The following is a 16,048-nucleotide window of genomic DNA, read 5'->3' as shown; positions in this document are numbered from 1 at the left end:
CAATGTTACAACCGGTCTGATACAGTTTTGCCTATACATGCGTGAGACTGAGACGCCTGTTTATTTTGTTTTAAGGCGCGTGCAGGGGTGAGAGGGGAATCGATGTGCTTTGATTACAGCTTGGTAGTTGTAGTCTGTGAAATTAAAAAGCGTGTGTGTGAAGTATCCAAACAATGACACCTTCATTTCATTATGGCTGCTTTAGCAAAACACCTTAAGCTACTGTGTAGTGGGTCCCATTTAGAAGTGGCTACTTCATTTCGCTTTCCTTGACTCATGGAGCTGCGTGAATGTTATTACAACTTTTTCAGCGCTATATGACAGTTTAAGTCCGCTTTGATACTGTAAGGCGAAGCCATTGGTTTCCAAAGGAGATTTTATTTGTGTCGTTAGCATAGCCTATTGACAATTTATGTTGTCAATAGGCCTACCTTATAATCCTACCTGTAGCTTAGGGAAGCTAACAGCTTTCTATTAGGATCTAGTTTGTTAGTTACCGCTTTGTCATAACTCCCTGATGCATTTTTGCATTTAGAATAGCCAGAGCGTGTAGGCTATATCTCAATCGGAAAATTAAACAATATCGGGTGCCTATGGACTAGGCTGCACTGTAACAAGATTCTGTGATTTTCACAGCATCACTGCTGTTTTGAAAAAAATGTACTGTATTTGTGAATACAGTATGTTGCTGTAGTTTCGCTATGAATTATGGTCAAAAATGGTCAAACTACAGAAAAAATTTGCTGCTAATCATAACACAGTAATAAATCTGACTCCTCCCTCACTTGTCAGCTTTTGAAAATTTTGAAAAAACATGGCGGAAAAATCAGTTAGGGTTTTCTGTTTTCTTTTTGCACATAAATACAAAGTTAAGCTCCCAGATAGCAAGGTGACATTGATATTATGTTGGATTTTCCATCCAAATCATCATTTTGAAAAGATATTGAAAAGTCATGGATATATGGTTTACTGGGAAATTTGACGCGTGGTGATTGAACGCGTGCACCGTAGCGGCGACGTTTGAACTGTCCGTCGGGCGGGAGATCATTTTGAGCAACAGTTCAGTCAGTCAGACCAACGGTGTTCAGCACTCTGACAAGTTCGCAGCTCCACCTTAATGGTAAGCAAGCATTTATTTATGTAACGTTAATGTTTCATTGTGAAATTGTACACATTAAATTCGGGCATGTGTACAGTCTATGTATTGTACTGTCTAACTTACAAACTCATCCATGCTTGTTGGATCAACTAAGTATCGATAAGTAGCTTCTAACGTTAGGCTAGCTATCATAGTTGCTGTTGCTGTGAAGGTGGCATTAACGTTAATGTTTTATGTTACGTTAACGTTTTGGCAGTCTCATTTATATTAGGCCTACCTTAGTTCTCAGTAAGTTACAGTTTATTATATTCATATAATTTATATAAAACATTCGCTAGTAGTGCTAGGCCTAGTATGTTACTGTCACAATGTTAGGCTGAAGATGATGTGCTGCTGGTTAACGTTAACGTGGGGGTTTAGCTGCTACCAGCTAACTTATGTAACGTTAACTCATCGTAATCAGTACATATATCTATGTGTTGCTGCAAGCAAACATCAATGAGCTCACCCAGCTGGCTAACGTTAGCAGCTAAATATACCTTCTTGAAACTGAGTTATGCTAACACCATCTTCAGCCTGGCATTTTGACAGTAAACTCAAAAACATACAGTATATATATAAATGATTATTCTAAAGTTTCACTTGTAAGTAGCCTTCAGTTTCAGTTGAAATTGTTATCTAACACTGTTTATCTTTTTTCTTCTATTTCTGCTAGGTGCTGCTTCCACTCTGCTACTGGTGGTGGATCAGGCTGACTGCAACCGTTGGTCTAACGTTAGGATGCAGCACATGAAAATTTCTAAACGAAAAAAGTGAATAAATGTACTTGCTTTTCAAACTGATAACAAGTTGTCAATGGTCATTTATGCAAGTTTGTGTAGCCTAAACCATACCTAGGCCTAGTCAAATTTATCCTGGCTGTAGATAAAGCAGGATATGAATTTCCCAAAATTACTGTATATAATATTACAGCACTGGTATTACTACTGTACTAAATTACAGTATGATCCATAAGTACTGTGATTAAAAATACGGTAGACAATTCAATACTGTATACATTACAGCACTGGTAGTACTACTGTAGTTTGCATTTACAGTATCAGGCATAGGTACTGTGATTTCATATACAGTAGGTGTACTGTAGAGTGAAATACAGCAACTTGCTGGTTATTTGCTGCCATCAAGTTGCTGTAAATTTTACGTTAAACTTTTTACAGTGTGGGTGAACCCAGCCTGATCTGCCGCTATTTATTTTTTGATTTCTTAAAAGATTGAGCTTGGTCTGATGAAAGCCAGACTAGCCATGGACCTCAGTTAAACAATGCAAGGGAACATGAATCAGCCTATATTTGCACTAACAATAACGGACAAAGCTCTTCAACTTTGGCCCGTTAAAATGTGTATGAACAGTCTAGCGGCGATTTCATCAAGGCCCATTTGGACATGTCAGTTATTTGCGCCACTGGTTAGATGTAAAACAGCATTTCGTTTCAGACTAGGCTACTGTTACTTAATTTGTGCATTAACAATAACGTTTCAGACTACTGTTACTTAATTTGTGCATTGACAATAAAAGTATTACATGAACTAAAGATGACTAAAATCTTATGTAGAAGAAGAAACATTCACAAAAAATCCATCCATCCAAAAATGACCTTTGTTTTTGATAGCTGTTGAAAACGGCATGGAACTGACAGAGATGTTTTTGTTTAAAAATACATAAAAAATAAATAAATAAATAAATAAATAACATTATGCTGATACCTTTTGCTTTTCCCCAAATACAATGTAGCCTACAGGTGTAAGTGACCTTTCATCAATCCAGTTGCAATGGATGAACTGTGATGAACTGCCCTACTTGTGATTGTTTAGAGATTTTAAAGGTTTTATAACAATTCTACATCTTTGGCTATTCTACAATCTATTCACCTTTTCAGCACCAGTAGGGTACTTTCTGTGCAGCCGCACACACACACTCAGGCATGCCAAACAAGCATACACAAAAAGTTTCAAGAGTGGGGGATGGAGTAAAATATGGAGACAAATTGAAGTGTGATTTATTTTTCGCAGAACGGATGTACAGGACTGAGCGGCGGTCATATTTTGTACCGCTATGCGGTACATCTAGTTTCTTACCAACTTATCCTTGAGGGTAGGGGCCCTTTTCACAGCAAACTGGGGGTTCAGCGAAGACAGGGGCCAGAGCAGTGTCACTTAGTAAGATGTCCCAGTTGTTTGATTTTGTTGGTTTGGTTACTGTACTGTAGGGAGCAAAAGGTTCTGTTACTCACAGGTTTCTTGGGTTTGGGTTTGAAGAGGTTGGCTCGTTCAGTTGATTTTGTTTTAGTCAATGCACGGTTCAATGTTTTGTCCTTGTAGCCCCTTTGTTTAAAACGTTCATATATGTCAGTTGACTGAACTTCAAAATCATTGTCTGAGTCACAGATTCGTCGGAGTCTCTGAAACTGACCGTATGGGATGTTTGAAATTAAGTTGGCTGGGTGGAAGCTGTCTGCTCTGAGGATGGTGTTCCTGTCGGTGGGCTTCCTGTAAATGGAGGTGTGAAGGCCCCCCTCCGTGTCCACACAGATTTTCAAATCAAGGAAGTTGATTGAGGTTGATTGGGGTTGATGCTGTTCAAGTACAGGTGGAATTCGTTCAGCTGTTGGACAGAACCAGAGAAAATTATGAGTAAATCATCTATGTAGCGCCCATAGTACTGGATGTAATGTCTGTAGGGGTTACTTGAACTCAAGACGTACCATTCCTCCCATAGGCCCAGGTAGAGGCCAGCATAGTTTGGAGCATATGCAGCACCCATCGCAGTTCCCATGACCTGCCTGTATAACTTGAAATAAGAAAAAGTTGTTGTTAAGAGTCCAACGTGTCAGTTCCACAATGAAATCAGGGCTCTGGTTGTTAGGTCTTTTTTGAAGGTAATGATGGAGAGCAGTCCGTCTGAGTGGGCTATATTTGTGTAGAGAGCTTCCACATCCATGGTAGCCAGTATAAAATTGGGATTATAATTGATTTCCCCCAGCTTTTTCAAAACATGTGTAGTGTCCTGGAGATATGCCTGTAATGACTGTGTAAGAGGCTTAATGTGGAAGTCTATATACTTAGAAGCTGGTTCTGTGATAGTGTCATTTCCACTAATAATGGGCCTTCCAGGTGGGGTGAGAGGGTCCTTGTGTATTTTGGGCAGGAGATAAAATATGCCTATCTTTGGGTCTGAGGGTAATAGGAATTTGTACTCATTGACATTGATCCAGTTGTGTGCCAAAGCATGATCCAAAATATTCTTTAAATCAAGTCTAACCTGTGGCATGGGGTTGGAGGCAAGGGGGGTGTAGTAACTTGTGTTCGTGAGTTGTCGGAGAGCCTCTTGTGTGTACGCATCCATCCCCCACACTACAGTATCTCCCCCTTTATCAGCTTGTCTAATGACAATGTTTTCATTGTTTCTAAGCAATTTCAGCGCTTCACATTCCCCACGGGATAGGTTAGGAGTTGTACTTGGTTTAGTGTTCAGCAATTTTTCCACGTCATGATTTACTTTTTTCACAAAGGCATTCAAACATGCATTACTACTGAGGGGGAAAAAATTTGGATTTGGGTTTAAAAGTGGGTTGGGGTACCTGTATATTCGAAGAGTCCAGAAGAACATGTTTGTGTTCCAACTGTTCTTTGAAGTTCTGCAGTGTAAGCCATACTGCATGTAGCTCCAGATAATTGATGTGGTAGGCCTGAAGCCTGCCCCGCCATACGCCGTGTATTCCCTGATGGTTCCAAACCCCGCCCCAGCCGTGCTGGCTGGCGTTCGTGGTGATGACCTCCCTCCTTGCTGGAGGTGGCCCCAGGGGAACCCCCCTGAGGAGAAAAGACCTCAGCGCCCGCTGGTCTTTAGCCTTGAGTGAAACACCCTGCCGCCGGCCATGCACCCTCAGTCTCGTGTCTGTGCACGCTGTGTAGGTTTGGGGGGATGGCCATAAGCAGCCCGGTCTGTCCTATGAAAGGACTGCGTGGGTCTGCCTCGCACTCCACGTTGAGCAAAACTGTGCTCCGCCTGTCTCCTATATGGTTGTTGGTTGGCAGCAGTATGTCGGCGGTAAGAGGGGGCGCCACGAAACGTAGGTGGTGGCGGCAGAGGTGGACGCTTGAAAACTACTCTCGGTTTCACATGCTGAGAGCGAGTTTCAGACGCAAGTTTGCGGCAGTTCAAAGCCTCCTGCGCAGCTGGGCCAAACACCTGGCCGGGGGCCAGAGGCAGCTGGCGCAACACATTCCTAGCTGCATCTGGAAGAGGGGACTGTGCTATCCAAATCTGCCTACGGGCTTGAAGTAGCAGCCCCATTGATTTCCCACACTGCTTAGCCAGGGCTCCCACACCCTGAAGTGCTGTATCAACTAACTCAGAAGCTGCTGCATCTGAGGATGGCTGCAGTGTTGTGTTAAGGACCCGTCCAATCGTCGCCTGTGTGTTATACGCTCTGCACACTAAGTTGTCGGTACGCCTACATTCAGGGCTAGGGCACCGTGGGTCAGCGCGAAGAGCCTCGTCAGGTGAGATGACCAAGGAGACCACTGCCGCTTCCACTGGAGGCATAGGGCCCAGGCCTGCAGAGCCCGGTTCTGCCATGGACGCTAACAGTCTAGTGGGGCGATCCATCCTGCTAGTGTTCGCATCCTTCAAAGCCTCAGCAAACATCTTTATAAAGTCTTCACAGTGTGGAACAAACAGGTCATTGCTGCGCACGGAGAGGCGGCAGAGGCGGTTCGTCTGTATCATAGCCTGGGGAAGAGGTTCCACATTGAGCTTCGCCAGATCGAGTCCTCTGACTCCCTGCCACTCTCTGTTGCAGAAGAGTCAAAAGCATGATCCTCTGGAAGCGAAAACTCATCTGTGTCCAGAGGAAACAGAGAATCAGTGGCAGCAAGAGAAACCACATCCACCTCCCTGTTCAGAGGAGAGGTAGGAGGGTCTGGCTGCGATGCAGGCAAAGAGGCATCGTCACTTTTCTGACGTCCCTGTTAGTTAGGCTGCTTGTATGAATGAAGGCACGAGGCAAAATAATAATTAAACAATAAATAATATTTTTTGTAAAATCTGACTGACTGTGATGCTTGCACTGGCATAATAAGATTGTGAGACTGTATCATGATAGACAGCTAATGTGTGTGTGCATGCGAATGGTAGTGGGCCCATTTGGAATAAAGTCCAGGGCATTTTTTTAGTCCCAGTCCGTCCCTGGGTGACAATTTCCCACAAGACACATTGGCCCACCCATGGCCGGACTAAGTGACTTAGGCTATTGCTTTTCTAAAACAGTTACTACATATATCTGGAAAGATTTCACAAAATAAAGGGACAGCAACGAGAAATGAACTATTTATTTATAGATAATCATTCTTCTGCCAAGAAATATATTTCCTCTATCAGAATGTTGTCAAGCAACGTTGAGACGCAGCGGCTGTTTTGTATCATGTTGTGCAGTAATATAGCACAAAATGCAGTCAAGGTGTATGTTTGTGCTGGATTTTACAACGGCAACGAACACAATTCAGCCAATCATAATCAAGGACCGGAACTATCTGTTTTAGAATAGACCCAAAGATTCTATAGTTAACTTTATCAACCGTCTCTTATAGACCTCTCCAGAATAAGTCCCGCCTCCATAACTTCCGTATCCATCCAACGTCCGGGCGTCGAATGTCTATGGGAAATAACATGGCGTTTCGATATATCATACTGGTAAAACATCTGTAGGTGGCGAAGTAGAAAAAAATGGTGGGCCGATTGGCCTACACACTTCTGCCATCTAGTTTCCACTGGGTTTTTTGATTGTCGGTGCCGTTAAAGTAGAAATATCAGTAAGAAGCACTAAGCTAATGCACGCTTCAGACGCCGCAACTCCCCCAGTCAAGGTCGCATAGCAACGGCAATGTTTCATAGTTTGTCTTCACCGAAATGGAGTTTGTGACACCAGAGCCTGTCTACGGAGGTAGCACTAACCCTGCGTGAAATCATCATGTTTGACAGGTTGTTAATACTGAAAACGTTACTGTTCTGATCAAGGTCATGCAAAATAAAGCTATCGACTCAATACGATTCAGCCTCTGATTCCTAGTCTGCTTATCATTATCTGTTATTCTTGAAAAAAATCTCATCTCGTCATGTCTTTAGTGTCTTCGTCGGCAATTTCTTTCTTTTTCAAAATATCTTAATAACAGCCGCACAACTCGCACAGTCAAACCAAAGTTAAGTCATGTTGAAAAGAGGCTGAACCTTGCAAACGATTTACATTTATAGACCACTGAAACCACGCATGAATCACACGTGAAAATGACCATCACGTTAGGTTGTGACTGGTTGGTTGTGAGCAAGTTCTAACGCCCTCCTCCGCCCGCGTACATCAGAACTAGCTCCCGGTTAGCATTAATAATCGTTTACTATTTAACTGGCACCGACAATCAAAAAATCCAGTGGAAACTAGATGGCAGAAGTGTGTAGGCCAATCGGCCCACCAGCTTTTTCTACTTTGTCACCTTTGAGAGTTTGACAGGTACGATCTTTCGAAACTATTTCGATCTTTCCAAACTATTTTTTGAGTCACTTATTTGTTCTAAAAAGCCTTTCAAATGTGTCAATGACGTCATTCATTAGCAGAAAGCTAGAAGAAAGCTTTCCCACCATAGAGTTCAACAGTCAAATCTGTATAAAAACAGTTTTAGCCCTTGCTTTAGGCTGTCGCTTAATCATGCCGGCTGGTTTTAAGTCTACCTTGGACAGTTATGATTTTATGCCTTAATTAAGTTCCAGAATCGGAGTGGGCGGTTACTGTTGAGCTCTATTGCCCCTCATTCAATGTTCTAAACAGGATATTAGAGGAAAGGAGAGAACTGCTGCACCCTATGGGCCCAACCAGCCATCGGTTGCAGAACTGAACAGAATGCCGGTGTAGTCGTCCTGGGAGCTGCCTCCCCAGAGAGACCCCCGGTCACAGGTGAAATGTTGTTATTATTCATATTTAATCATTTGTAAGCCTAAAGCACTTTGGGTCAACCCTGTTACATAAAATGTGCTAATAAATTGATTTGACTTGACTTATTAATGTAGGCTATTTGACATACCTTAAACTATTGATTTTAATCAATGTGCGGGCAGCCGTGGCCTACTGGTTAGCGCTTCGGACTTGTAACCAGAGGGTTGCCGGTTCGAACGCTGACCAGAAGGCACTTAACCCCTGCTCCCCGAGCGCCGCTGTTGTTGCAGGCAGCTCACTGCGACCGGTGTTATACGGTAACTGGCTGGACTGTTTACTTTGCCTCTGGAGTTAACGTAACCGCCCCCTTCTTTTGCAGATGTGTTTAGCTGATGATTTAGCCTCCGATACCTGGCCGCAGATTCGTCTGTTTAACTGAAGTTCAAATAGAAATGTTTGTGATGCTCCACTTTGTTGTTTAATAAAGCTTTACAACACGATGTGTCGGCGTTGGAAGTGTCAGGTTGTCTGTAGTAGGCTACATGCGCTGGACCATGAATATGCTACCAAATAAATAAAAGTAAATAAACTCCACGTGGGTCTCAAACCACTAAATTAAACTGCTTGCATGATAACCTGACACCAACATGCTTGCACCACTAACCAGTTGACACTTCCAAGCGAAATTGGTAATACTAGGCCTACTAGTAAATGAGGTCAGCATGTTATTGTGTTTTGGAGGTTATGGTGACTGGCTACTGTGTTATCTTGCAATGTTGCCCAAAGTAGCCTATTATGATTCAGTTTACAAACGTTTCACTGATTGCTACCAGGCTGTGGCCGCCTCTACTTGAAGTGTCTTATTATGAACGCCAGCAAATAAATAAAATAAAAAAGTTCAACTATGAGATTCGAACTCGAATGACAAAACTAGAACTATAAGCTGCACCTGATGCATATCACAACAAACGTGAAACACGCATTGAAACGCACAATGTGCAGGAGAAGTCTATGTCTTCATTTTACACAAAATGTTACATATCACAAAAGATTTGTAATATAAAATATCACAAGATACGTAGGCCTAGGCTATTTAGGTTCGTGTTTTGACATGTTAACATAGGTTTGAGATGTATTGGATTTATATATATTTTAATAATTTATTTCTTATCAAGTGATAAGTTGCATGTGGCTCAACATGTTGATGCGTTGACAATGTTTTTTTTAGATTAGCCTACGGGTTCAATCCTCGCCATTCACAGTTTATTTTAAATGTATACATTTTTAGACAAGCAATGCTTCCTCAATTTAGGCTGAATATAGACTAGGTGGCCGCGGGCAGCCTGACCAGCAGTCAGTGAAACGTAAAAAACATTAATCCTAGGCTATACTTTGAAGGTCTAAATGGCTTGGGCAATGCAGCAAGATAACACAGTAGCCAGTTACCATGATCCACTGTGTTAACCTGCTACAAACACAATAACATACTAGATGACCTATTTTACTTGTAGGCCTAGTAAATAAGTATGGCCAATGGTTGTGTCCGCTTGGTTAGTGGCGCAAGCAGATAAATGTGAGGTTATCATGCAAGCAGTTTAATTTAGTAGTGGTTCGAGACCCACGTTGAGTTTATTTAGTTTTATTTATTTGGTGGCATATTCATGGTCCAGCGCATGTAGCCTAGCCTACTACAGACAACCTGACACTTCCAACGCCGACACATCGTGTTGTAAAGCTTTATTAAACAACAAAGTGGAGCATCACAAAAATGTCTATTTGAACTTCAGTTAAACAGACGAATCTGCGGCCAGGTATCGGAGGCTAAATCATCAGCTGAACACACCTGCCAGGGAAGGGGGCGGTTACGTTAACTCCAGAGGCAAAGTAAACAGTCCAGCCAGTTAACATGAAAGCCAGTTACCGTATAACACCGGGATTAGTGTGTGCTTCACCTCACTGTGTGTTCACTGTTCACTAATTCACGGATTGGGATACATACAGAGACCAAATTTCCCTCACGGGATCAAAAGAGTATAGGCCTACTTATACTATATATAATAATGTAGGTGTAGCAGGTAGACCTTCTCTGCCTGCTATTTCCCCATAGCACCTGGAAGTACTAATGAAGGGGGCGGGGCATAGGCATTTGATCAATCTGGCACCAGTGGAGTGCTACTTAAGAGGGGCAGCAGCCAGTAGCAATGTAGACTCCACTGGTGTAGCCCCTGGCTGCTACCGTCAGGTATGCTGTCTCCTAGGGATGGGCAAAGCGAGGCTTTATGAAACATTGAAACGTTGAAGCAATTGTGCCGAATTGTTCCGAAGCTTTGAAACAATTCCGACACCTCAGAGCTGTTTAGGGTGAAACAAATCTGTCAAATGCTTCGTATTAGAGATGCAGTCTTTAAAGTTCGTGGCTCGCTGTGTTACTTGTGTTTAGTCTTTGTCAAAAGCTAAGCAGCATGCCCTTGGTCAATTACTGGATGGGAGACCACATGAAGTCACAATAAAGGGAGTCTTATTGCTGCCACTATGTGTTCTCTAAATCACTTTCTTCTTATAAAAACTCTTGATTTTTGACCATTCTGAGAGTTTAGTTGAAACTGTGTGGTTAATGGTGAAGTAAGAAAACATAAACAGATACGATCTGAAACAATACCTTACAAATCAAACGGGGATAGAACCACATTTGAGAAGCCTGGGCTACCGTGCAAAAAACAACCTCACTAACCACTACACCATCATGGTTATTGCATAAGAGAAAGCTACACTGTTAATTGAACGTGCGGGCACGCCTGCCGACACCGGTGAGAGGCACCGAAGGTTCACTTAACTTTGGTCACATGACATAGGGATTTTGAACGATGTTTCGAAGCAGTGATCACATGACATGGCTGTTTTGTACCACGTTTCGAAGCAGTGTTTCGAAACACTTGTGCTTCGAAGCCTCGACACTGATTCGAGACGTCGGTTTCGAAAGTCACACCCCTACTGTCTCCCCATAAACATTTGTGGTTTTATGTTATGTATATTGTGGTGTGTTCTTTGTTTAATCTTCTTTGTTCTGTTCTTTTAGGCAGTACAGTCATGCTGATGGGGAACACGGGTCGTGCTGCTGTCTTGTCTTGGTTTTGCTTTGGTTATTTTATGTTTGGTTTTTGTGTTGCCTGTCTTGTCCTTCTGTTTGTAACTTTTATGTTTATTTAGTAGGGAGGTGGCTCTGAGGGGGGCTACTCTGAGCATACGTGTGGTGTGGTTTTGTGTATTGCTTATCGCTTTGTGGTGTGCCTTTGCTGTGTAATAGGTGAGCTTTTCTTTATGCTTGCACGTAAAATATGTGTGGACGTCCATAGTTGCCACCCTCAGATCCCCACTGCCCAACCCTTTGTCTTAATAAATATTGTTTTTTTCTGGAATTCATGTCTCCACCGTGTAGTTACAAACCTGAAAGCGGTACAAGCTCTTAAAGATTCCCTGACTCATTAGGCTTTAGGGTGGTGTAGTCAGGCTACTGTGATTGGCCCCTTGGCCCTTCCTATGTATCACCTTGTTACATTCGCATAGTGTTTATGATATTGTTGTGTGTTTCTTTGGACAAAAGTGTCTGCCAAGTATGAGCATTAAATACACCTAGTCAATAGGCCTACCTACTATAAACATTAAACACACCTAGTCAATACTAAATTCCAATGTAATCATTTGAGGTGCACAGATGTCAAACAGTTACAGGGTTCCCACTCTAAGTCAAATGTAAAATTCCATGACATTTCCCTGACAAAAATCTTGAATTTCCAAGACTTAGGCCTACTAATGAATGGTACATATACCGACCAATGAGTTCAGAGCAGCCGTGCAGTCATTTACTTTTCTAGAGAGGGAGATGAATGGACATTGAATAAACAAAGTTCTGGATACTGAAGCAAGCAGTAAAGCTAGTTCTGTACGGAAATATTTGTATTAATGTTTTTTGCCAAGTAAATTGTAAACTGCTACAATAAAATGCCATGATATGTCATAACTTTGCCCCAAAAATGATAAAATTCCCTGACTTTGATATTCCAGAAATTCCATGACCCGTTGGAACCCTGTGCTTTATATTGTTCTGGGCCTACGTTTCTTTGGACAAAAGTGTCTGCAAAGTAGGCTTTGAGCATTTAACATAACTCTAGTCAATAATTCCAATGAGGTAGGCATAGCCTACACAGACATGTCAAACACTTACCCTGATCTGGAAACCAAAGAACCACAGTAGGACCAAACACGGGGATAATTCACACAATTTGTTTCAAACATGATATTGATAGACCCAGAAGGCCATAACATTTCACAGATTGGGCAAATGACTATATCCGTGTGTGTGTGTGTGTCAGTCAGTTAAAGGGATAACGAGCTGATAAAATGCCATTGTTCAAGGCCCATCAGTACGTCAGCCTGCTTCTCAGAGAAAGAAAAAAAGTTTTGCTGGAAGGGCGGCATGACTAATTGAGGAGGCAGCATGACTGGCTGAGAGGGATTCGAACCACAGAGGCGCAGCACTGCAACTCAACGAGGAACAGGATAGGGGGCTCGAGCTGGGAGTCACCAAGTAGTCATTGCTAGCTGGTTAGCTAGCTGCTAGCTCCACGTCATATCACCACTATATTTGCAAAATGAGGTTAAAAATTGGATTTATTCTGCGCAGTATATTAGTCATTGGCACATTTTTAGGTTTGGTCGTACTCTGGTCTTCCCTCTCACCTAAAACAAGCGATGAGCCGTTTGGTGGTAAAGTGGTATGTATTTCCATTGCTTACCATAATTCACTATGTTCATTTCACGTATGATAAGTTAGCTGATGGTAACGTTAGCTAACTTAAAAATAAAAATCCTCTGCAGTTCATGCAAGCATTTTAGCTATGGGTGATATGTTGCGAGCTAGCAGGTTAGCCAAATCGTTGTCATGGAGATAGCTGGCTAACGTTAGTATGTTGACATGAACAGCAATGATGTTGACGTTATTATTAAATCGCATTAGCATAGTTTGATATAACATGCTTGTGAATAGGTTGAAACGGTTTAATAGTATTGGTGACATCTGGAGGCTAAACTATTCAGACTAGCTTGCTAACGTTATCGTTAGTTGCCCCTGCTTCTCTCTCTGCCTGGCTCAATATTATCTTACAATTGCTTGGACAGCAATATCATTCAAACCCGGAAGGTTTATGCTAACGCTAGCTCATATGTATGTAATTTAATTGATGTCCAGAAAGCCATACATGTGATAATGGAGCCTGGTGTTTAACATTAACTAATGTTGTCATTTTATAAGATTAAATTGATATCAGGATACCAAATAAAGGTATGATATTTCACTCCTTGCAGCCAGTTAGAAACCTCCGTTTACTAGCAAGCAAGCTAGCGATGGGTTAAATCAGAGCGATTGTAATAATACGGGTTCTGGTAAATTTTGCCAACAAGCAACATTAATGTAATTGAAGCCAACGTTACCTAAGGTGAAGGAAGCTGTCATACAGAACGTCCATAATGGTTTCACGCGATTTTCTTGTTGGACATCTAGCTTGACTAGTTATACTGGTAAAATCAGAATTTGAGATTAGAGTAAGACACGTGGCATTCAACTTACTAACCTGTTTTCAAACCAGTGCATTCTTTATTTAGGCTAACTTGCTGAAAGTAACCAGGAAACATTCGTGAGAGTAGGCCAATTGAATGAGCACTGCTGCAAATACTCATTCGTGGGATGAACAGCAAGTGGGATGTTATTTGCAATGTCCAACAGTTGTGCCTGCAATGTCAATTTCTTTACAATGTGCATGTCTTCAACTGACATGCATGTAGCCTACTACACTACAGCCTGAAGCACTTACTACATATATATCAAGGCATCTTCCTTATGAAAAGTGGTAGCGTTGGGTTGACGTTAGGACGGCTCAGGCAATGGTTGTGAACACGTGTCCAGGCATAGGTGATAAGTGAGATAATGTTTTGAAGTATGTTTTGTTTTTAAATACGTGGATTGCATATTATTATAAATACATTGTTGCAAAAGTACACTTTGTCACCATCACCTCTGAACCACAGGACTCCAGGGAGGCTGAGCCCCAGAAAAACGACGCTGCAGCCAACCAGTTCAAGCCCGTAGTGCCCTGGCCACATGTAGAGGGTGTTGAGGTTGACTTGGACTCCATCCGGCAGAAAAATGGTGAGGACAAGCAGCAAGCGAAGGCGCAAAACCAACAGAATGTCATCCAGAAGCAGTACGTCACCTTCAAGCCCCAGACGCATGTCTACTCGGACCCTGTACTCAAACGGGGCATCCTGGGCAACCTGGAGCCGAAAGAGCCAGAGCCCCAGGGGGTGCAGGGTGGACCTGGCGAGGGGGCCAAGCCGTTTGTGCTGGGAGCAGAATACAAGTCAGCCATCCAGGCCAGCGTCAAGGAGTTCGGTTTCAATATGGTTGCCAGTGACATGATCTCGCTGGACAGGACCATCAATGAATTGCGACATGAAGAGTGAGTTGGTTGTTATACTTTTAGTTTATTTAGACACTGAAAGCAAATGCTCAGTCAGCCAGTGATCAGTTTTATGCATGTAGTTTTAATTACTTAACTCTCTTATCCTTTCAATTAGAGGTTTTTGTTTAATTGTGTCTGAGGTTTTTGTTTAATTGTGTCTGAGATTTTGAATGAAGTGCAATAGAGCTGTGTCTCTGACTAGGTGAGGCCTGGGAGATGGACTGATAGAACAGGTTTCTGATGTGAATGACACTTACAGTTGGCCTGCAATGCACTAATGCCATGTCTCTTTAGCCTGCACATGGCACGCACTCTGATTCTGGATGGGGAAGTGCATGCTAACGGAATGTACCACGTTGCGGTATTCATTATGATCTGTATTGTCAGATCAAGTGGGCTCATCCCCAATTCAATTCCATTGCATTGTTTGTCTACAACCCACAAAGTCTTGGCGAGATCAGGCCATTTTACTGCGAGAGAGGCGGATAATCCTCATAACGGATCCTATGTTAATGCTGGGTGGAAGAGGAGTCGTGAAGATGGTGTGCACTAATTTCCACAGGATTGGTTTGGGTTTTGTTGTAATGCACTTTTAGCTCAAGTTACTGTAGTCTTTCCGAGCAGTCAGCCAGTGCTGGGATTTAGAAAATCTTCCATGTGAATTTCATTCTGTCTCTCCCGCCTCATAATCCTGCCCCAGAAAAAAACTGCAGCAGTGCTGTTGTTGCTCTTACATAAATCCCTTAGTTGAAATGTGACTGACTAGCCACGTCACCAGCAAGTGATAAGCAGAACTGTGGTATCTAATAGTAATGACGCCTTCGTCTTTGTGATGCAAGCAGGCGGGGCAGGGCTATCTCACACACTCAGACACACAATCTCATTCAGGGCTTTCATGCACACACACACGCACACACACACATACACATACAAACACACTCAGATTTATTTGTCATACACTTACTTTTTCTCACTCAACAGCTGCATTGTTGTGGTTGAATTACATTGCTTTCTGATCAACCTTTATAGACCTCTGAAGATCACCTACAAAGCTACCATCTTTGCCCAAATGAGGAGATCCGGTATCTTGAGTTTTTTTCTATGGGAAAATAACATGGGGATTTTGAATTATTGCATCTGTTAAACTCTTGCGGGGACGAAGAAATCGGAAATGCAGACGTTTTGCTCTACACAGTTTTGTCCTCTGCCTTCGAGTGGATACTGTGATCTTCAGCACACTTTAATCTTTGCTACCCCAGAGCTAACTTACAATGCAACTTGCCATAGGTGTAGTTAGCTTCAATTAACACCCAGATCTCCTTATATAGGCAAAAATGGCTCCCTTTTGTAGATGAACTTCAGAGGTCACTCGGTGTTGTTCTTTTTGAACCAATAAATGTTTATGACCGCAAGCTCCGCCTAAGTGAACAGTACTCACCTGCACAATGCCT

General features: G+C 42.4%; 2 protein-coding genes across 6 annotated transcripts in view; one reads left to right on the top strand and one right to left on the bottom strand.

Moving 5' to 3' along the window:
- Positions 1 to 3,303: 3,303 nt before the first annotated feature.
- On the bottom strand, positions 3,304 to 14,042 carry LOC125284521. Of its 3 annotated transcripts, XM_048230430.1 has the most exons (4): positions 4,738 to 5,225; positions 3,862 to 3,947; positions 3,570 to 3,761; positions 3,328 to 3,360 (listed from the first exon to the last, which is right to left on the bottom strand). In XM_048230430.1, the coding sequence occupies exons 1-4, from the start codon at positions 4,815 to 4,817 to the stop codon at positions 3,353 to 3,355; spliced, it is 366 nt and encodes a 121-aa protein (XP_048086387.1). In that variant the 5' UTR covers positions 4,818 to 5,225; the 3' UTR covers positions 3,328 to 3,352. The 3 variants fall into 3 exon arrangements, with proteins under 3 accessions (XP_048085618.1, XP_048084837.1, XP_048086387.1); XM_048229661.1 differs by lacking the exon at positions 4,738 to 5,225 and adding an exon at positions 13,570 to 14,042 and having other exon boundaries at positions 3,304 to 3,761; XM_048228880.1 differs by having other exon boundaries at positions 3,304 to 3,761.
- The window catches only part of galnt7 (UDP-N-acetyl-alpha-D-galactosamine: polypeptide N-acetylgalactosaminyltransferase 7), a 22,249-nt gene continuing 18,682 nt past the window's right edge, over positions 12,482 to 16,048 (top strand). Inside the window, exons 1-2 of one of the 3 annotated variants that reach the window (XM_048257920.1) lie at positions 12,482 to 12,854; positions 14,164 to 14,594. In XM_048257920.1, the coding sequence (XP_048113877.1) occupies positions 12,732 to 12,854; positions 14,164 to 14,594 (554 nt within the window). In that variant the 5' untranslated portion in view covers positions 12,482 to 12,731. Of the gene's footprint in view, positions 12,855 to 13,357; positions 13,421 to 14,163; positions 14,595 to 16,048 lie in introns of those variants that run through there. The other 2 variants (XM_048257153.1, XM_048258692.1) reach the window with 2 other exon arrangements.

This window comes from Alosa alosa, chromosome 1 (genome assembly GCF_017589495.1).
Source record: "Alosa alosa isolate M-15738 ecotype Scorff River chromosome 1, AALO_Geno_1.1, whole genome shotgun sequence".
NCBI lineage: Eukaryota > Metazoa > Chordata > Actinopteri > Clupeiformes > Clupeidae > Alosa > Alosa alosa.
Note: the sequence above shows the minus strand (reverse complement) of the source record. Positions and strands in the feature narration are given on the sequence as shown.

What these genes read in the sequence shown, in the direction of transcription:
- LOC125284521 (XM_048228880.1), bottom strand. Translation starts at nt 4,817, where the DNA reads ATGCAGTATGGCTTACACTGCAGAACTTCAAAGAACAGTTGGAACACA. An exon ending in TGGACTCTTCGAATATACAG is followed by an intron (nt 3,948 to 4,737) that starts GTACCCCAACCC and finishes TCTTATTTCAAG; the next exon opens with TTATACAGGCAGGTCATGGG. An exon ending in CTGGGCCTATGGGAGGAATG is followed by an intron (nt 3,762 to 3,861) that starts GTACGTCTTGAG and finishes TCTGTCCAACAG; the next exon opens with CTGAACGAATTCCACCTGTA.